The sequence below is a fragment of the Buteo buteo genome, chromosome 5 (assembly GCF_964188355.1).
Source record: "Buteo buteo chromosome 5, bButBut1.hap1.1, whole genome shotgun sequence".
Taxonomy (NCBI): domain Eukaryota; kingdom Metazoa; phylum Chordata; class Aves; order Accipitriformes; family Accipitridae; genus Buteo; species Buteo buteo.
In genome coordinates, this window is record NC_134175.1 from 27,813,409 (window position 1) to 27,835,568 (window position 22,160).

Below are 22,160 nucleotides of genomic sequence, written 5' to 3' on the forward strand. Positions count from 1 at the left end.
TGCACTGAATGAGTGACTTAAATTTTACCTTAGGCATGTCTTCACCAGCTGCACTCAAAACAGGTACCATAGTGTTGACTTACCCATTGCTGCAACATTTTCTCTGAAACAATACTGTTGCAAACTGGCAGCACTGTAGATAAGCATACTCAAATTGGCAAGTACAGGAGACAAAATTAAGAAACAAGAGAGGGCTTGATTAAGCTAGAGATGGCTATAGTTACAGTAAATTTAGTGTTAGGGCTTATTATTATTGTTGCAGTAAATACAGTTCTTGGAATATATACTCTTGCATACAATGTGATTCTTGCACAGTGCCATGAGTTGCAAACAGTTTATGAATTGTTGTAGTACAATTTTGTCAAATATCTCACAGCTCTTCCACCTGGTAATTTTTTTTTTTAATAGTGATTCTTTGGGAGTAAGCTTTGCATGTGAAGAGAGGTGTTAATTTCAATTTAATACAATACAATGAGATCTTGGTGATCTATATTGACTTAAAAAAAAAAAGTTTAAAGATAATCAGCAGTAAATCTTTATGAGCAGTGGTATTCACCATATTGTTAACTCATCACTTTGATCCAGTTTTGTGGTGAGGTAATTTGAGGGGAAGCTCTTGCACCTGCCCCAAGTGTTGCTGGCTCAGAAATGCATTTCTTCTTCTGTCCCAGGTTTTCCCACCTGGCTCAGGTTTCCTCTCTCCTTTTCTCAGCTGGGATTATCTACAGCCAGGGGTAAAAGTGAACAGATGTTTACAATGCACAGAGAAATGCCATTTTCTGTGTAACCCTGACAAGATTTTCCTGTACTCTTGAGCAGTTCCAGAATATTTGACTATGGAGCAAGTTTGACTTGACTTTTCAGGCTTGATCAGGCTATATGATATTTTTAGGTTTTGTCTTTTTTTATTGCTACATAAACTGGCTTGAGGAGTTTAAAATCCATAAATTCAGTAGCTTTTCTGTTGAAGATTACACTGAAATGAAATGTGAAGATCAGATGCACATACTTCAGTGCAACTTTTTGCAGCTCTGCATAAGATTTACCAAGATTTAGAAATATTGTGACTAGTTCATGCCTTGGTATGCTCCTTGCAGTAGAAAGTCTCATTTTTTCCCTAAAGCCAATTTTAGCTATATAACATTTTATAGATAACGTAGTTGAAATAAGATAATTCTGTAGCAGCAGAGATATACAAATATCTCAGCATGTTTGAAAGCAACTTTGTAGCCTATAGACTACAAATAAAAATGCCTACCTATAAATAAGAGGGTAAACTCTCTGTTATAACATGAAGTAATTTTAACCTAGTACTTAAAATAAAATTTAAAAATCACGTGACCTTTCAAACTCTTTAGAACCTTTGGGGGTAAGAATCTGTGGTGAAGCACAGCACTTGTAGCCAAGAGGGAAGTAGTTTGGGAAGCAATAAGCTGTCTTTGGGTTATTTCACCCCTGGGCTGGAACATCTGCTGAACTGACCTTGAACAAAATGTGGAGGGAGCAAAGAAATGGAGGACAAATGGCTTTTTCAGTAATAACTATCTCTGAGGCCAAGTGGTCTGTACACTCCACACTGCTTTATGTTTCTGTCCTCACCTGGTAAATGGCTGCTTCAAGAAACAATCTCATGGTTTCCCTCTTCACCAGACCCGCACATTGCAGGTTGGAAATAAACCGGGTGCTTTCAGAGACTCCAGCTCTCTGCAAGCCTCTTGAGTGGCTGGAAAGTGAGAGGATGAGAATCTCACCCATGGTATCAATTTTTAAAACTGTGGGTTTGGTTTATCCCTTGCCTGTTGAGGATAGGTAGCTGCCCAGAGAAGCAAGTATTCTCATCAGTTTCCAGTCTTCTTGCCCAATTTTAGAACAATCCAAATGATGAAAATTTTAACACTGCATAAAAGCAAGTTGACATTTAGTACTTGAACTCTGACAGAAACTTGCACTTCCTACTGAAAGATCATACAAATGAATCAAAATCAAAGAATCAAAAAGCCGCACTGAGTTAATTTGCTGTAGCACATAGCCCTAAATTTTAGGTCTATTTTAAAACAAACTTTAGGATGTAACAGCTGTTTCCTAGTGTTGGTGATAAATGAAAAGAATGGAGAATGACCCAGTCTGCACATGAAACCTTTGTTATTTTGTTTTCCTTCCCATGGTCTCTCCATATGCCTTCATTTATCAGTAGTTAAGCCATTGAAAAATGAATGAAATCCACAAACCTTATTTATTTTCCATTTTTATAGCTTTTTAAAAATTAATATCTTATTTCCTTATTAATGATTCTTCTAGAATATTCTTTTTCTAAATGTAAAGTAGTGTTAGTGCTGAATTTGGGTCTTGAGTGCTATCGCTTCCAGTAAGCTGAGATGTTAGGAAAGACTAAAACATTTTTCTGTGTCCTGAAGACAAGCAGAGCTCTAGGCATTTCATGTTATGTTAGCATATGTAGTTAGAAAATATTTATGATTTTGATGAAATTGGACAGAGAACAAAGCAGTGTGACATGGAAAATTAGTAATAAATTCCTCTTATGTGTCTGAAAAGCTAGTCAAATTATTCTTGACTGTGCCTTCATGGTAACAAGAACATTGCTTTATACTGTGCTTTTACTGGGGTAGCCTTTTAAAATCATCTTGCAAGCAGTCTGGCTGTGTTTTCAAAATACCTTTTGAGCATCAATATCTAGGTCTGTTTTGAAGGAATGTAAATGTCATATCCTACCTTTATATTGGCTGTGAAATGTAATGAATGATAACAGGAACATTTGGCATTAGAAATAAATTGGAAGACTAAAATATATTTATTGAATGTATAGACTACTTGAAGAGCAGCATATTATAGTTATGCGTGCTCATTTACTTATTGGCAAATGGCTTCAACTACAGAAATTGTTCATTAGTATTCCTTGTGCAAAAGCTTCGAAACAAATTTAGTGGCATAATTAGGAGGATGAGAACGAAAAAGCACATGAGTCTAACTACCGATTTTGCTAGCATTATATAACATAATAGAAATGTGACTGCACTATCAATGCAAGTTTGCCTTTGATGTGCTTGATCTGTTTTTATTGTGAAAATCCCGTGTGTCTGAAGTTAGCCTACAAATGGGAAATAGAGAATGGGGCCTGAAAAGGTGGGTGAAGTGGCCTTCCAGATGAAGTAACTTCCTTCTTCCTGTTAGTATTGTATTGAGCTTTGGAGATTTCAAGACCTTACCTAAAATGCAGTGTTCTCAAACAAGTGAACAATGTAGACAAAGATGTGCCCTGTTATTATGCAGCCATCATTCCTGTCAGTTTCTTCTGAAGGTAATTATCAGTGGAAAAAAAACCCCATAACTTCATTATTTTCAGTAAACTGTAATCTGTTTTTTAAGAGAGGTAGGAATGCTATATACTACCCTTTTGCTAATTTCCCAGTTCCTTGAAAAATATCAGGGAAAATAATCCCTGACTCTGTCATTTTTAACTGAAAACAATGACTGCTAGCATATTAAATCTCCAGATTTGTTTTCTAGCCATCACTTAGCCTTAAACTGAGCTTTTGATTTTCAGCAGAATGATTTTGACTGAACATTTAGAATTCTGATGTCATTTTATGGAATATCTATTTCAGGTGTCTTATAACTTCATTCTCCACTAAAAGCCAATATTCCTTACAGGATTGTTTCTCCAATAACAAGACATAGTCTCCTTCTGCTAAACTCCTGTAATATCCAAAAAAAGTGTCACCATCAGGAAACCCAACAAATAAAGGAAAGTGGACATAATGAACGGAGTAATGACAGCAGAATTTTCCACGTTTTTATTTTTTAGCTTATGACATTCACTTTTTCAAATGAAGTCAAACTTACCTACTAAAAGCAAATGCTTGGTATTAAGAGGTTTGAAAATAACTTTACATCAAAAATATTGGTAAAGCATTTTCAGCTATATCTAGTAAGCACTCTGAAGTATGTCTACATTAACCTCATCCTATCCTGCCATCACAGGGCGATGAAGTCACATCCTTGTGTATTTCATTTAGTCATCTTCTGTCATGATGTTTCTTTTATTCTACACTTTGGCCTTAAGGCTTCCACAAGACTTTCACAAGATTTTTTTCTTCTAGGTGCTAGGAAACAAAACAAACTTCCTTTACATCTGTTAACCAGGATTCATCCAACACAGGTAGCACTTGGTAGTTAGTACTTGGAGTTTAGCCTCTTTTTTGAGGTTGAACAAAGAACCAAGGCTTTGCTGGGTCTGAAGACATCGTGCATGTATTTAGGAAAATAGAGTATTACATGGACAACATAATTTTTATAGCTTTGACAGTATAAAAATAGCCGAGAAGTAATAATGCAAGCCAATAAAAGAAAAACCAAGAAAGAGTTGAAAGAACTGTGTTAAAGATTGCAGTGAAAGATGGATTTTCATTTAAATTTTCAGGAGCTTGGTTCATTAATTTACCTTATCATCATTTTGATGAAGCTGGGTTTTAAACTTTATGAATTGTACAACCATATAATCTCCACAATTTAAAAATTGTCGTGAGTCAACGCTGCTCTTTTTTTTATTTCTAATAATAAGGACTCTGACTGCTGCATGTAAGACTAGAAAAACACCTGCAGCAACCCTTAGTTACCTTGTCAGCTAAATAAATATTCTGGAATAAAAGTTGATTGGAGTACTTTGGATTAAATTCCCAAGGCCAACTGTTTTTCCTGATCTGATTCTTGTCTCATTGTGGTATAATGGAGATATAAAAGAGTTGCTATGAATAGTTACATCAGAGTGGCAGTATCCACTGCATGCAAATGACCTAATTTAAAGTCAAAGCATCATTTTAAATAAATGCTAATTAGATTTCTACTTAAATACAGAACAGGTAGCATTTTGGGGATTCGTGCTTTTCTTCTCATATTATGAGGCAATCAGGATGGGGATTCAACAGAACAAAAAGAACTAGTTTTATAGAAGGATTAAAAAGCAGAAGTTCCCATTTCTGGTATTCAGAAAATAAAATGGAGTGTGTCTTGTTCTCTAGAACACTGGCTTTTAATCAGATGCTCTTTTTGATGGGTTTGTCACCATACAATAAACATGCATTCATGTTGCTGATAATGACTTTTCTATATACTGTAGAAAATGATGGGTTAGTTGAAGCTGCTTTTATGCCTGTTAATTTTACCACTGTTTGTTTTCATAGCTGTCTGTCTGTAAAGTTAAGTTAAAATAATTTCATTCTGTTTTTTTTTTGAAGAAAGAATAAAAGCTCTGTGGTTTATTATACTGTTCTCACAGTACTGCTTTTAGAGAGGACTAATGAGCCTCTTCAGTTCAAGCTGACATCTTTGTGCAGTATACAAGGTCTAGAGAGAACTGAAGGTTGTGGTTCTGTGTTTAGAACAATAAAGTTTTCTGCAATTTCCTCTTTTCAGTTGGATCTGTCAGGAGAATTTGAAGTTTTCCAATTCTTTAGCCCTTATTAGAGTCTGTGTCATGAGAATGAGTTATCATAGATTTTAATTTGCCTAATATAGATTTCTTTTCCCATTACACATCCATATGATAGCACCTGTAATAACAGCAGAAATTGGCACTTTATTAATTCATGCTTATGATAAAGCCTGAGATGGGGGAAGAAAAAAAAGAATATAGAACAAACGCTAATCAATCTTTCTGACACACTAAAGATTTTTAACATAAGCTGGAAATGGCCCAGCAATTATCTTTCTCATGGTGAGATTAGTAAAGGGAATAAAACACAGTAGAATTATTTTCTTGACAATAAAGTATTATTATTTGGCAGCCAGCTTGAGCAATGCAGCAAGCTGAACTTGAAACGTTGCATAAATTTTGTGTTTTTCTGGAGAATACATGCTTATGTTCAAGCTACTCTCCTCTGGATTGCATCGAAGTCATCAGAGACTTACGAGTAAGTTACCTTATAAACTTTTAAAGCTTGTAATGTCAGGTAGTGTAATATGACAGCATATGAAAGAAGATCCAAAATATCTGCATTGCTACCACTTCCAGGAAGATCTATGTTTAAGGAGATGTAAACCCATTTGAATCTAAATGTTAGAGATAGAATGATAAATTCTCTTAACACTTGTTTTTAAATGAAATTTCATAAAAATATTGCTTCTTCAGTGCAGGTGAAATTCAGAAGCTTGCTATGAAACATACAGGAACTAGGAATCAGAAATAAAGCAGGAGTAGGAGACTTGTGGGTAGTTTATCAGACCCACTGAAAAAGTACCCTGACTCCAGTATCAGCACAGTCTTTTGGATTCTCTTTACAGATTTCTTCTTCTTTTTTTTTTTCTTTTTTTTTCTTCTCCTTAGGCTTTGGAAGACCAGGTATGGGACCTGCTGCATGAGGCAGACAAGGCTGCAGAGGAGAACAAAGAAAAGTGTCAGGTTTATGATGCTATGGCAGAGACCCTTGGGGATGCATGGGATGCCCTCATCGTTATGTTAGAGAAGCGACAGACACTTCTGGAACTTACTTCAGTGTTCTTTGAAAATGCTCTGGAGGTTTGTATTTAAATCAAATTATTTGAAACTTCCCACATCTTACAGGTACTCTGTCTACTAATTTTACTCTGTTATATGTGTTTGTTGCACTCCTAAAGGTTGAAGCAATTAAGAATATAAAAATCACTAAATGCATCCTTCATTTTCCACCTTCTGGTTGGTTCAGGATGAAACTGAACAAAAAACCATGCAGACATTAAGAAATATCTTAGTCATGATGTCTCCAAAATTTGTACTTGACAGAAAATGACAGTGAAAAATGGAACTGGACCAAAACCTAAAATATGTAATTCAGTAGCTATGGACATTCTGCAGAATATCTTTCATTCCTTATGATTCAAATTATTTGGTGTTGAAAGAACTAAATTCTGAGATGCCTTCACTAATGCTTACTGAAGACTGGCCACTGAACATTTTACACCGAAATATCCATACAGCTATTGTAATTATGCAAACTAAACATTAGTCTAACTTGCCAGTCCTTTACCTGAGACTTCCCTGTACAGATGTGCACAAAAGGACAATTGTGTGAGCCCAGAGACAGATTTCAGAGTGTTTTTCCCCATTTCTCTGTCTCTTATCCTAATTCACTGATACACAGGGACCTAAAGCTGAGAGGGATTCCATGCCCTGCAGTTACGTGTTTACTCTGTGTAGCCTCACATTCAATTCTCCCCACATCCCTAGAGCTTTAAAGATTTTAATAATTCTCCCTGATAATTTTGTTTCTACAATAGCCCAGTACCACCTATAAATTACAGAAGCAACCATTTTACTGCTAACTGTCCTAAGAGCTCCAAGATTGACAATCTACTAATTATTGTGTCCTGGTGATGTGTTTTATACAAAGAAATTAATACAGACTTGATATAAGTATCACTATGATAAATTCAGTACTACCAAAGGTTGGACCTAGTGCAGACTAAATCCTTAAGGGGCTAGTTGAATTGCCCCTGCAACAGGCTTATATCTTTAAAATAAAATGCAGCAGCTGGAGCACAGCACAGATCACACCCATTATATGTAGAAGGGAAGAAGAAATGCAGTATCAATTTAAACAGGAGTTGCTGAAACTTCTTATGGAAAGGCTTTTCTTTAAATGACAGCCTGTGATTATGGAAAACTTTGTTTTATTGTGATAAAACACAAAACGTATCTCAAGAATAGTCTTTAGTGAAAATCAGAACTCAAATCTCAAATGTTGATACCTAATGGATTTCTTTTATGGCATGCAGATCAAGAGGGAGAATAATGTGGAACAATGGAAAAGACAGGAAAAGCAGAGTGCTTGCTTTTCATTTTCCTTAATTTCACCATAGCTTTCAACATCTTTGCTTACACTGAAACACAAGTTTCTACTGGCTTCTTTGTTCTTGAAATGAAGCAGTAAAATTGATAAAGCTTGGCTAAGATGCAGAATATATGTCTCAACTCTCTCTGAGCTACTCATACTTAGAATTGCACCTGCAAAGCTGGAAGCTAAATAAAGAATTCCAATCTTAGTTTTAACAATCTCAGCAGGTTACCAAACCTCCCTGAAAAGCAGTTTGTTGCGATATTTAAAATATGGAGCCCATGGAAAAATGACCTGTAAAGGACTAACCTAACTTCAGTCTTCATTGCAGAGATGCTGTTTCCCCACTATAGCTAATTACTGTGTTTACCAGAATATTAGTTAGCTTAAATTTGCTACTCATTTCTGTCTTCAAAAGACTGCTTTGAAGATTCGATCTCTGTCTGATGTTGCCCCTAAATGTTTTTTTCCCTCAATACTTTAACATTAGAAAGAAGTTCTGGGAAGGAGACCTAAGGTAAAAGGATATTATTCATTGATATTAAATGATTTTACTGAAGGCTTTGAAATTAACAGATTCTTCCATAAGAATTTATTTTCAGTGGGTCTGAAGGTTATGTAGGAAAGATGATTCCTAAAGTGATAAACTAATTACAGAGTATGTCAATTAAAATTTGGGTTCCCTCAATCAATGAGGAACTTAAAAAACCCAGAAGGTATGTAGAGATCACAAAGCATCTGTATGTAGCAGTCACTAAAAATGCCTTTTTCCAAGAATTTACAAATTCTCATGAACTTTCCCTATAATACAGAGATTATGATGGAGTTCTGCAAAAGAAAATTACACCATGCTTCTTCCCACCCTTTGTTTTCTTAATGCAGTTTGCTGTTAAAATTGACCAAGTTGAAGATTTCCTGAAAAATGCCCAAGAGTTTGACAATATTGACTCTTTGAGAGAACTCCTTCTGCAACAAGAGCATCATACAAAAGGTATGAACAGTATTCCACTCCTGATGGTGTGTGATTGTGTGCTGACTTCTTGAAGGATGATTTTACTCTTCCTGTGCCTATTAAAATAAAAAAATAAAAAAATCTTAGAACAAATATGAAGATGTTCTATTTGGAAAAAAATAATCATGAAATAACTCTTTGTCAGGCCTCCTGAAAGATATGAAACGCCTGCTTTTGAGCTGCTGTAGAGCAGCTAGTGGTAAGCTTGTATTCTGATTTCAAGGCAGTCCAGGTCAGGTGAGATGCTAAGAAACCAAGCTGACTTTTTGTGCTGATTGGCAAGCAAGTTCTAAAACCATCCTTCTGTTCCATGAGAAAATTCATCAAAGTTATCATAACTACCAATGAATTAGCATTTTTCTGTGGAAAACTTTCCATTAGAAATTTTCTAATCACCTCTAGTAACATTCCCCTGCAAAGTCCTACAGTTTCTTGAGAGTGGCCAAGGGAGAAATCTGCCCTCTGCTTTCCTTTGCCTAGGGATGGGGTTTGAAGCAGAAGTGATGAAGTGAGGGTGGGAGCTATGAGATAGAGGTGGCAACTAGCCAGCTTCAGAATCTATTTGTTTACAGTAGTTCCCTGCATTTTGCTTCTGCCTTTGAGGAGTGGGGCTGTGTTTCACTTCCCCATTGAATTGTGTGATCTGTTACAAGACGTTCTGCAGCTAAAACTGTTAAAACTCTTGGAAAAAAGCTGCTCTCTCCCCTTCCACTACAACTTTCCTGCACTTATGTTTGTCTAGAAAAATTCTTCCTTGTGACTTCTTTTAGTTTGTTCAAATTTTCAAGTGAAGCATCTTCTACCACATTGTGGTACTCTTAATTCAAAAAGAGCAGAGGTTTTTTTTTCTCAAAACCAATCTCATTGTGTGGCTACTTCAGACACCTTTGCAATTATGTATGCTTCTGTATTTTTTATAAGACTTAAGACTCCATCTTTGTAATTTTAACCAAATTTTGCTATAAGATTACTAACAACTGGCAGAATATAAATTTTACTTTATTAATCACCAGTGGACTACAAGCTTAAATATTTTTAGCTACCTTGAATGCCAGGTATTCTTCTCAGGACACTGAATAGAGAATTGAACTCAGGTAACTAATGATTTTTGGGGCTTCCAGTTCAATCTTCATGGGAGGAAAGTGCTCACTATATAGCAACTTTAACCTGAAGCATCTGGCAGTAATTTATTGCTGAAAAGAAGGTCTATAACTGAAAGATGAAATGGTTCGCCAGCAAAAGACTGCTTTGATGGAGACAAACCTTTCCTTAGATGGAGGGAAGTGGTTGCAATTGATTGGCTTCTTAATCTAACTTAACCACATCAAATTTGGAAAACTGATATTGAGCTGTTTCATAAAAAACAGTGTTTGTATTGCTTTCCATAAGAAGGATACTATCTACCCACTCCAAAGTACGGTGGCTGAAAATATGATCTTTACAAAGTATTGGCTCTACCAGTGACGAGTAGCTTATCACAAATGTTTATCACTAAAAAAAAGTTTTGAAACAAATACATTTCAAATCAGAATAAAAAAAGGTGAACATATGCATTATCCTCATTTATCCATTTTGTATGTATTCCATTTCGGATGGACTGAAATGGAACATTTCTGATTAATACCACCTTTCTGGAAGGCAAGAAGTAAAATGGACAGGCTCATCGCGGTGAGCTCATGGAAACTAAACTCTCTTCTTAGAGTTTGGTGGCTGGAGAAGGAGGCATTCCAGTTCTGCATTTTCCCTAGGTGCTCCATATGAAAGGTGGAGCTTTAGGGTGCTTTGCCTTGAGTTACCAGTACATGTAGTCAGCTGGGAAAATGAATGTTTCAGATGTTTGCTGCTTGTTGTTGGTTGCTTCACTAGCAGCTCCTTGCAAACATTCCTTTCTTATAGTTTTCTTCATGCCTATCTTGCCTCTTATTCTGGCTTGGCTCCCTTGCTTCCTCATTCTGTACCTAAAAATTTTCCCATTTCATTGAAAGACCTATAAATACTGATCGTTGTCTGTTCAATAGATTCTGTACTATGTGGCTTTAAGGAGCTGGAACAAAGACAGACACATGACTAGTAGGTCATTAACGTGTACTAGTCCACTGAATTTTAACCCTGAATATATCTAGGTAGAAGTTATGACAAGAAGGTAAGAGTTCCTGATATTCATGACTTAGTCATAAGGCTATAACAGCCCCCAGACAAGAAAACTTTTTCTTCCAACTTCTGCAAGGGACATAAAGACCTAAACTTAACTTGCACCACTGATGAAAAACTACAGAGGCTACTGACCCATACAGAAAGCAGGGTACGAAACTCCACTTCAGCTTACCTGACAATTGGGAAACCATCAAAAAGAGCTCAGCTTTGAGAAAACAATATCAATTCTTGGTTTTGTCTCATTGCCTCTCAATATACCATTATATGTATATTTATATTATATGTACCATTATAGGTACATATATGTATGTGTATACACGGTTACACCTTTGTAGGTTTATATAGCAGCTGTCCAAACTGAAATATCTTAGAATATGTACCTTCTAAAGTAAGTATTTATAACCTGTTCATGCAATGCATGAAAATACATTCCACTCATGTATGCAAATAGGTAGTTTTAAAAATACTTGAGTAATATTTGAAATATGCTACTAGAATTACAAAACACATTGTTTTTTTTCCTATGAAATTCTATTATACAGAGCTTTTAGAAAAGTCACTTGCACTTTTAAACAAAAGCCAAGAGCTAACTGAATTCATAGAAGAATTCAAATGTGAAGGGCCAAATGCAAATCCAGAGCTGATTCAGGGAGCCCACAGCAGCTGCTTGAAAATTGACAATCTCCTTGAAATGCTACAAGACAGGAGACGGCAACTGGACAGATTTCTTAAACATCGGCGCCAAGGACTGGAGCAGGTTCTGCAAATTTGTTTGTGGCATCAGCAAGAGAACCAGGTAAGACATATAATACTAAGGGAAGTCACAGTAAAAAAAAAAAATAAAAAAAAATATCTAGCAACTGTTTTACAGTAAAGACTATTACAGAACAGGAGCTTAAATACATTTATTAGGCCAATATCCCTGTGCCACTTCTGTTTGATGAGATCCTAACTTCTGAATAGTTGACTTTGTAACTATAACATCCTCATAATTTATTTTCATATAACTTTAATGTCTTCAAAAGCACTGTTTCCATCATGTGGATCCCTCCTGTAAGTTATCAAATGTGGTGCTTCAAACCAAACTAAATTCCCCTCAAATTGAATTTCCAGCACAAACAAACCTCTAGTCACATGAGTGATAACAGTAACTGGTAATAACAATTACAGCTGCAGCAGGCTGTTTCTGGACTAGTCAGTTAAAGAGGAGATATAGCAGAGTTAGCTAGTTGGTGTGTCTGAAAGCAGAGGATTTTTTTGTTCTTGGAGTCAAATCAAAGTTCTTTAGGGTACTGTAGTGTTGCAGGTTTTCCACACCTGCAACCTGTTTCTCTCTCTCCTTTTTCCCAGCTTAGCTCCCACCTCTTACTGAATTTCTCAAATGCAGCTTGGTTTTGTACCTTCCTTTCAGAGCTTAGGTACATTTAAGTCTTACTCTTTCTTTTCCTCTTTCCAGTCCTATTGCTCTTTCCTTTTCATTCCTCATCTCCCAGCATTCAGATCAGACAGTTTTTCTCTCTTTGTGCTCTGCAATTTCAGAGAAACTTGTGCAATGTAAGACCCTCTCCTCTCATTTTCCTTGAGAAACTTCACCAACTTGTCAGAAAAAGATACAGGGAGAGTCCTGCTCTGCCTCTCTGGATATTGAGTACACTGAGACAGAGAAACCTATGCAAATTTAACTGCCAAAGTCTAACAAGACTAAAGCTGAGTTATTTTCAGTGCTTTGTAAATAGGCTAAAATTTTATATGGACCCCTGACAGTACAGTCCTGATTGTGATACCCCTATAAGCTTCCGCCTTTGCCTCCGAAATAAAGTTTCCCCCTGTATCAGAGGAAAATGTTAGAGACTGTTAGCAGTAGTCTATTCTCTAGGCACTAGCTTTGCCTATGAGTTTAAGATGAGAAGCACCTTATTCAACAAGAACTCTTTGTAATTTTGCACAGAGACAACAATATTGGTGAGGTACACAAGCAAGCTGACAGCCTTATTTCTGGAGCACTAAATATCAGCAGCTGCCAGAAACAGAGCAAGAATTACTTATTTAATGATTAGATAGAAAAAAAAGAGATAAAAATAGTATGGTCTTACGCAAGCGTAATCTCAGTATGTAGTTTTAAAATAATAGCTGACAAAAATACTGAAAAACCAGAACTACAATATAGGAGGCTGTATCCATTTCTGTGCAAATCATTAGAAACCATCTAGCATTTGGTTAAAGATACCTATTATTGCTGCTGTTACTGTTTTTTGGGTTTTTTTCAGTATCACCACAGAGCTATACCATAAAAGAAAAATCCTCAAAACAAAATGTTGTTTCAGTATAATGTATTCTAATAAATTTACGACAGCTACAACTGAACTTTCAGTATCAGTCTAACTCACTATATTGGAAAAATGTCCTATTTCATCTAGAAAAATGATCTTTTCTCTACATTAAAAAGTATTAGATGTTACTACAATTACTTGATTATGCCAGTGTTATTCCATAGTATACAAACATGGAGGAACATTCAAAATGGAAACATTTTGGAAATAGTTTGCTGTTGAAGAGTAGGGGATAAATATGTGGGATCTTTTCTGGAGCCACGCACACTTTAAAAAAACATTAAAAAAACCCCTACATTGCCTGAGATGTTAAATGTCACGATTTCATAAAATTTACAGGGGATTTCTACTTGTCCTCATCACGTAAAGGATAAGTATTTGGGAGTAACCTGCTAGAACTCACCCTAATTTAGGTGGAATTGAAAATATTGTGCAGTGAATTTTTTGTATGTATGTTTCCATTTCCTCCCAGGTATGTGCTCACATCACAAAGAGTAAGTATAGAAACTGTTTTCTCTGGGCAAGTTTCCTGATCATCTGAAGAGAGTGGCCAGTATTTAACTACCTGTTAGGTCATACCCGCATCCAGTTTGAGGCTGGTATACACATGGGGGACAAATTCAAATAGTTTTTAATATCATGCTTACCAGAATATACTTGGTTAGTATCTGCGTTAGAGTCAAACTTGGTATAATATATGATTTGTGCATTTATGGAAAATTAATTTGCATGCATCATGGACAAATACTACATTCACATGTAAATACAAACACTGGAAAATTAACTTTTAGAGACTTTACGTGAAATGTCTTTCTCTGGGCTCTAACACATTATGCATATATTTCTGAGTGGTGACAGAAATTAAACTCTCAAAGCCTCTCAGCACATCTGAAAACTAATATTCCATTCTCTGTACATGAACTGAATTCCTCTTGATGTCTAATGGTGCTACATATGCAAGAACAGCATATTGAACTCCCACTGACATTAATAGGAGTTCAGGGGATACAGAGAAAGCAGAGTACTGGAGATGAGCTTTGCTGTGTAAGATCTAAGAGTGGATTTTTGCTCTTTGTATTGCCTCTGTTTTGCTAGGCATAATTATGTAATGCAGAAGGCTGCATAATCTGTGCGTTGCTTTTTTAAAAGGAAAGCCAAGCAGCTGTAAAGATCACTACTTATTACGTGGTTCTGAAGAACTAAATGCAGCACATTCCTCTTGATCTCTAATTGGAATGTGATGATCTGATAGTTATGATTGTAATATGTAACCTGTTTCTTTTTCAGTATTTTCAACATGTGAAAGTGTACTTATTTTACATTTAGAGAAGGTTATCTGACCTTCCTTTATGGAAGTGTCAGCATCATATTTTCTGATAATCTCTTTCATTAATGAAAATCAGAGGCAGATTGGCCTATTTTGTGCATAACTAGTTATCTTTGGAAGAAGATTTATGAAAGTGATTTTTCTTAATCCATCCAACTGTGCATATATGAGACAATTAAAATTATTCATGGTACTTGGTCACATCAGGGGCAGAGATAACAGCTGAGTACAACTCAGGGGACAGGGGAGTACACACACATTTGCTATCTAGATATGGGAAACAAAATATCTTGGTATAAGTCACAGTTCCCCTTTATATTTAATCTTCATTAAAGGTAGTGTCGTAGTTTAGCCCCAGCCAGCAACTAAGCACCATGCAGCCGCTCACTCACTCCCTCCCCACCCAGTGGAATGGGGGAGAAAATCGGGAAAAGAAGTAAAACTCGTGGGTTGAGATAAAAACAGTTTAATAGAACAGAAAAGAAGAAACTAATAATGATATTGATAACACTAATAAAATGACAACAGCAATAATGAAAAGATTGGAATGTACAAATGATGCGCAGGGCAATTGCTCACCACCCGCCGACCGACACCCCGCTATTCCCTGAGCGGCCATTCCCCGCCCCCCCCCCCCAGTTCCTATACTGGATGTGACATCCCATGGTATGGAATACCCTGTTGGCCACTTTGGGTCAGCTGCCCTGGCTGTGTCCCGTGCCAACTTCTTGTGCCCCTCCAGCTTTCTGGTTGGCTGGGGATGAGAAGCTGGAAAATCCTTGACTTTAGTCTAAACACTGCTTAGCAACAACTGAAAACATCAGTGTGTTATCAACATTCTTCACAAACTGAACTCAAAACATAGCACCATACCAGCTACTAGGAAGACAGTTAACTCTATCCCAGCTGAAACCAGGACAGGTAGTTTAACTGACACAAAAAAATCAAGTAGTGTAGCTCAGTAAATTAAAGGCTGTCTTTGGATTTTACCCCCCAAAATGCAGGGCATTCTTCACTTGTAACCTTTACATAGCAAGTTGAGAGGTTTATGATCTTCTTTGCCTAGAAGAATTTCTGCATGGTAGGATAGGCAAAGATTCTGTTGTTTCTTTGCTTGAAAGCAAATTTCTGTAACGAAAAATGGAGATTTTCATTATAACATCTGATAATGAGGATCTGCAAATCCAAATGTGTAAGTGCACATATATGAGAGAAAATCCACAGCAGTACCTAATGTGTAGAGAATTGTCTAAACATGGACTACATCTGCTGGTGGTATGCTCTTTGCTGACTTTTTTCCAATAGATGTACTCAGCATACTGCAGCTACTGATAGCTAGAATAAAAACATTCAGTTTATCTCAAACAGTTTGGAGGCAAATCTGAAGATTGTCATCTAATGCATAAAACTATTTGAATCATTAAAAAGTTGTATGGAGTTCCTCTGTGAAGTTTTGACTTCATGTTTGATTCCAGCACATTTGGCAAAAGCATTTTTCATAAATATCAAAAATTGTATTTTACAATGAGTGCTAAGACATTTAGACCTAAATGGGTTTAAGTTATTCAAAACTCTATAATTGATCAATTTAAGATTACTTCTGTGCTAGCTACTTCTGGTGAAATCGTGGTGCCAGTGAACTTAGCAGTGATTTTGCCACTGTCTTAATTATGGTCAATGCTTCTCCTCTTGTGTATTCCAGATGTCTGATCTCCTGTTCTGTTTCTCCTCATAGTGATAACTTAGTTCCTCTTACTACTCTTGCATATATGGGTCAACTTCATAGAATTTCCAGATTTTGATCCTATATAAAAAAAGCCCCACAAATTGAAACCAGATGAGTTTCTGACATCTTGTCAAACTCACTTCATTGTTGGTCAGTCATAATTTTCCTGAGAGTATACGTATTCTTGTTAAAGAGTGCATGTACCTATATGATTACTTGGCTTTAATATTTCACAATTGCAAGCATTGCCTTCAAAACTGAAACAATTACTCTTATTATTCTAAATATTCTAATATTCTAAATAACTTCTGCATTTGGGAACATTGTGTAAACAAAGTCTTTTCTTAAAAAAAGGAGGCCAAAGAAAAAGCATACACTGCTTTTGTCTACATAGACAAGAAACATCACAAATGAAAAGTACTGTTCCACTATATTGGAATTTGAAATGCTTTTGTTGACTGGTATACATCACATTTAGTGGTGTTTGCTTTTTTTAGTTCCATGGTCTTTTACAGTCCATCACAAACATGGTATACCAAGCCACTAGTAGCTACTCTGGGACAATGCAATACTGATACTTAGTTCTTTTCCCATAAAAGTTTATTTTATTATACCTCTTCTTTATAAGGCTGTACTTGATCATAGAAATATCACTAAAGCCTGGGCTTTAAATTGAAGTGCTGCATTTTTCTTTAAAAATGTGTCTGTGGTCCTATTTTGCCCTAACTTGCTGATTATGAAATTAGACAGGGGTGCTTCACTAGCAATATTGTGAAAATAAATGCATGGAGGATTAGGGAAGGGCTTACATAGTATTATTATGAGGAGACCGAAATGTCCGCAGGATAAGCCAAGGCAGATCTGTATTGTCGTGATGATGCCTTCACATACTGATGATAAAAACATTATTTGAGATTTAAGACACTAAGTAAAGCATCAGCAACTCAAATACAGTGATTATTGTGATGGAAAAAAAACCCCAAAACAAACGACACAAAACCAAAACCTGCCTGGTATTTAACAAAGTCAGCTTATTGTGAACGCACTGGAGAAATTATTTGAGAATAGCTCATCCTGCAGTTCAGAGTCGGTATGTCAAAATACATAGTGCAGGCTGCTGAAGTTCAAACTGCCTGAGGTAAGGTCAGATCTAATTTATGGCATGTAAATATGTGTGTTTTAATACACACAGGAAGAAAAGGAGTTAAAAAACAAAGTTTTTCTCAGTGGGAATAATTTCTAGAAAGAAAAGTGTGTTACTTCTTAATTGCTGTTCTCTGCTGTATTTGCTCCTCCTCTCTATAGTCTCACATTAGTGTCAGATTGTTCAAGAGGTTTGGTAGAGCCCAGGACAACGTATTTGTGTATGAGCTTTGAATTGGTGTGTGCGAGAATTCCCCTCCTGAAAATACGCCCGGCTACACAAGTGTATCGGGTGCCAGTGCCCAGGTCTGGCAGCCCGGGGCTGCAGGGCCGGGCGGCCTCTGTGAGGAGAGGCTGGACCTGCCCCAAGGTGGACACAGCTGGTTCCAGCCGGCTCCGCAAGGGCCCCGCCGCAGAGCACAGCTGAGCCCGTCAGCAAGGCTGATGGTGCCTCTGTGGAAACATATTTAAGAAAGGGTAAAACACTGCGCAGACATAGTGAGGGGAAAGAAAAGAGAATGAGAAACAACCCTGCGGACACCCAGGTCAGTGAAAAAGGAGGGGGAGGAGGTGCTCCAGGCGCTGGAGCTAGTATTCCCCTGCAGCCTGGGGAAGTTTTGGAAGAGACGACACCACGGCAGGCATTTCCCTGCGGCCTGTGGAGAGGACCGTGTCAGAGCAGATATCTACACTGCAGTTCATGGAGGAGTCCACACTGGAGCAGTTGGATATTCCCTGAAGGAACTGTGGCCATGCAGAGGCCCTGCTGGAGCAGGGTGTCCTGACAGGAACTGCAGCCCCTGGAGGACCCGTGCTGGACAAGGGGGAAAGTGTGAGGAGGAAGGAGTGACAGAGAGAGGAACTGTTCTGTACTGACCATAACCCCCCATTCCTCATCCCGCTGTGCCTCTTGGTGAGGGGAGGGGGGGTAGGTAGAGGAGTTGGGAATGGAGGAGTGAAATTGAACCTGAAGAAAAGGTCTGGGTAGGACGAAGGTGTTTTAGTTTTGGTCTTTATTTCTCACCAAATCTATAATTGGCAACAAATAATTTTATTTTCCCCAAGCTGAGTCCATTTCACCTGTGATGGTAACTGGTAAGTGATATCCCTGTCTTCATCTGAAGCCATGAACTTTTCATTTTATTTTCTCCCTCTGTTCTGTAAGGGGGGAGGAAGAGTGAGAGAGTGACTGGGTGGTGTCTGGCAGATGGCCAAGGCCAACCCACCACAACAAGCTAAGCTACACTTTTGGTTTGGTTCCCCCCTCCTCCCCCAGTTATTTGTTGGAAAACTTGCTTCTGAATTGACAGTGAGAAATGTAGGAAGGCAATGGAAGACTATCAGCATTGAAATCACTTGGACCATAATCAGTGCAAGATGAGCAGTTTAGCAACCTGAGAAAAATCTTGAAGAGCCTTTGATTTCTGATGTGGATTATTCATGGCAAACGGAACAGATAATTATTGTAAATGAATGATAAAATCTAATTTTTGAAGAACAGGAGTGATTTTAGTTTTCAGTCAATCAAGGAAAACCACTGTCTTTTTCAAACAGATATATTAACCTTCTCTCTTTTCCCATCCCTCCACCAAAATCACTGAAAGTAAGATTCTGTGGGTTTCTTTCTTAAAAAGCAGTTAAATATTCCCAGCTGTTGCTTAAGAACTAAGCTAGCACAACTGAAATCACTCAGAGGTATTAGCTGTAGTGGAAGCCAACTGATTAAACTCACTGTAATGGAAAGAAGTATTGTGAAGTGGTAAAGGGGTGAACACTTTACAGTAACAGGGTTAAAGAATGACTTTTTCCTCTGCCTAGCATTACAGAAATACTAGTTTGTTTTGCTAAGCAGATACATGATACAGAGAACAGTCCTAATTTATGGAGAAATTTTTCCTTCCCTTTTAGCACAGTTTTTATTGTCGATTCCATTCATTTGTATTTTGGTGGACCCATAGTAAATGTTCTGTGAAAATGTTCTTCTAGGAAAAATGTTTCAATCAGTAAGTATGCATCTGGAGGATATGCTTAAAAAATGAAGGTTTGGTAGTAAAATAACTTGTTTGCTTTCCTAGCTGTGTTGAACTCCTGAGATTAAATGCCCAATTTTTTATTTGTAACTGAATGTTTCCAACAGATTTTAAAGGTTCTCTCATTTTTAGACTTGTTTAAATTTATTAAAAATAGCTGCTACATGAGCAGACAAAAAAAAAAATCTGTAGTGTGCTATTAAAATCTGTAGTACCTAGAGTACAAAGTAATTCTTAGTATGCCGTATATGATTTAAGTTTAGTGGCGATTTTCCAGACTGAAAAGGTTGGAGGAAGTCTCCTTGATACTAATAACTCATTCTGACTACTATTTTAAAATGCAAAGCTTCACTCAGGAATTCTTGCCATGTGTTGTTTACAAAGAAAGTGAGAGGTACCTACCGTGAATCAAGCAGAAATAAATGCAAGTCATTCTGTGCAATTTAGAAGATGTACTTGTATACTGCATATGTTTGCTGCATATACTTGCTGAAGTAAGTCTAGTAAGATACAGTAATTTATTTTTTTTTTTAAGCTACTGAAGATTATTCCACATACTATTATCTTAATAGCTTAACTGGGTTTTTCAAGCCAGGGATGGAGAGGTTCTGTTAGGTCATAAGACCCATTTAGCCCTCCTCCCCCCTTTTCTTTTTGGTATTCTTACAGAAGGACTTAGACTTATAGTCTTTTACTGTATGCAAAGGGATATTTTTAAGTTAATGTGATTCTAGGGAAAATGTGCAATATCTTTATTGTGTTCTAAAACAAGCATTTATTCTGTGTGTGACTATAACTTGATTTTTCTTTTACTGTGTTAATTTATAATTTGGTCATACTTGATGAAAACATTTTTGTCTGTTTTGTTATATATATGTTTGTTTTGACCACAATCCTTTCCTTCTGCATTTATTAACATTTAAATAATACAAATACAAACGTTTGAATAAAAGCATGAACATTAGGAATGAAAAATGAAAGGAAGGAAAATTAGGTCTTCTTTTGTAGATGAAATTGTCTTGTACACATTTTAAAAAATGGACAGTTACTTCTTAAATTTTTCACTGACAAGTCTTTTTATTATTTATTTAGGTAACATGTTGGTACAAGAAAAATATCAGAGATTATTTTCACAAGCAAAACTTAGGCTCATCTCTATTGGAAAATGAAGAGTTACTTCAAGAGCTTGAAGAAATGGAAGTCAAAGTGAAAGTAAGAAATATGATAATTGATCAGTGAAGCAACTTTAAAAATGAGTAGCAAAATGTGAACTTGGGCATTTAATAAGCACATGTAGGAGTAGATACTTGGTACGTGTACATAAGATATGTATTTCTATATGTCTAAATGAGATTTTTTTTATTTTACTTTTTTTAATGCAGGCCTCCATGTTTCTCAGGGTTTTTCTCATTTAAAACTTTAAAAGCTATTGATAAGGTAAAAGAAGAATAATCTGTGACATTTTTTAGTTGGTTTTTCAATCCAGTGATCAAGTTACAGACTGGTAGCTTACATAGTAAACCATTTGCAAAAAAAAAAAAAGAGAAGCAATTTTATTAGAATATTACCAAATTTTTCATGTTTATAAAAGATAAAAAGCCAGCCATTTCTACCATAATTCATTGTCACTGAACTGTGTACATCATTAGAAGATGTATTTGTCCATTTATTTCTTGGGAATAAAAGTAACTGAAAATACTGTTTTCATTGTGAATATCAGTTTTCCAGAGAATAAATCTGTTACCATCACTCATAAAAGCAAGATGGGATGAAAGAAAATGTTGACACATATATATATATATATATATATAAAAAAGGATATTTGTATGATGTAAATTGCATATATTTAGAACCTTTTTGTAGATACCTCAATTGTGCTATCATCATGGAAGTGCTGTTGCTGGGTCAGGATCATTCCTTGCTGTAACATTTTCAAGCAATTGTATTTGGATAACCCAGATGATGAATTAGGCATTTTTCATCCCAAAAACCATTCTAATAGAAACAAATGCCTTTTTAAAGGCTATTGTATTGATAGCAACTAAGAGGTTTATGGTTGTTCACAGTTATGTTTCCTTATAAGCTTTGTAGTTAAATGTCACGTTTGCCTGTTTGCATAATTTATAGTTAAATGCTTCAGGGTTGTCATGTAAGAAGAATACAATAATATTTCTAATGCTTGTCCAAGCAGCACATCAGAAAACACATTTTCTTCATCTAGGGAAGATAAGTATGAAAAACTAAATTCTGCTGCAGAGCTTGAACAGACCTTTGGCACAAGAAAAGCAGAAGATAAGCAGTAAATGAGTAAGCTGTGGGGTGTTCCCAGAGAAATAGGGACCCACAGAAATATTGGAAGTATCCTAAAGCATTGCTGAATTGTAAAACTAGCCAAATGACCATTAATCTTCCCCATGTCCATGTTGAAAGGCTGTTCTTGTAATTTGCTGTCTGAATTAGAAATGATACTGTAAGTGCAGAAAGGAGAAAAATATGCATTTTCATTTTGTATAAAAATCAATCCTTTTCATGGTTGAGCATCCAGAAACTAACTTACAATGATAACACTTATTATTACAGTTTCACCTAACAATTCTTCTCCCGTACATTTT

At 36.4% G+C, this 22,160-nt stretch overlaps 1 protein-coding gene across 10 annotated transcripts in view; it reads left to right on the forward strand.

Annotated features, from left to right (window-relative positions):
• The window catches only part of CCDC141 (coiled-coil domain containing 141), a 114,975-nt gene that overhangs the window by 23,070 nt on the left and 69,745 nt on the right, over nucleotides 1-22,160 (forward strand). For 8 of the 10 annotated variants that reach the window (XR_012650462.1, XM_075028339.1, XM_075028343.1 and 5 more), the window contains exons 4-7: nucleotides 6,341-6,532; nucleotides 8,709-8,817; nucleotides 11,535-11,788; nucleotides 20,641-20,760. Coding sequence is in view for 9 of the 10 variants with exons in the window: in XM_075028339.1 (XP_074884440.1) it covers nucleotides 6,341-6,532; nucleotides 8,709-8,817; nucleotides 11,535-11,788; nucleotides 20,641-20,760 (675 nt within the window). In the remaining variant the exon portion in view is untranslated. Of the gene's footprint in view, nucleotides 1-6,340; nucleotides 6,533-8,708; nucleotides 8,818-11,534; nucleotides 11,789-18,023; nucleotides 18,064-18,901; nucleotides 18,984-20,640; nucleotides 20,761-22,160 lie in introns of those variants that run through there. The other 2 variants (XM_075028340.1, XM_075028341.1) reach the window with 2 other exon arrangements.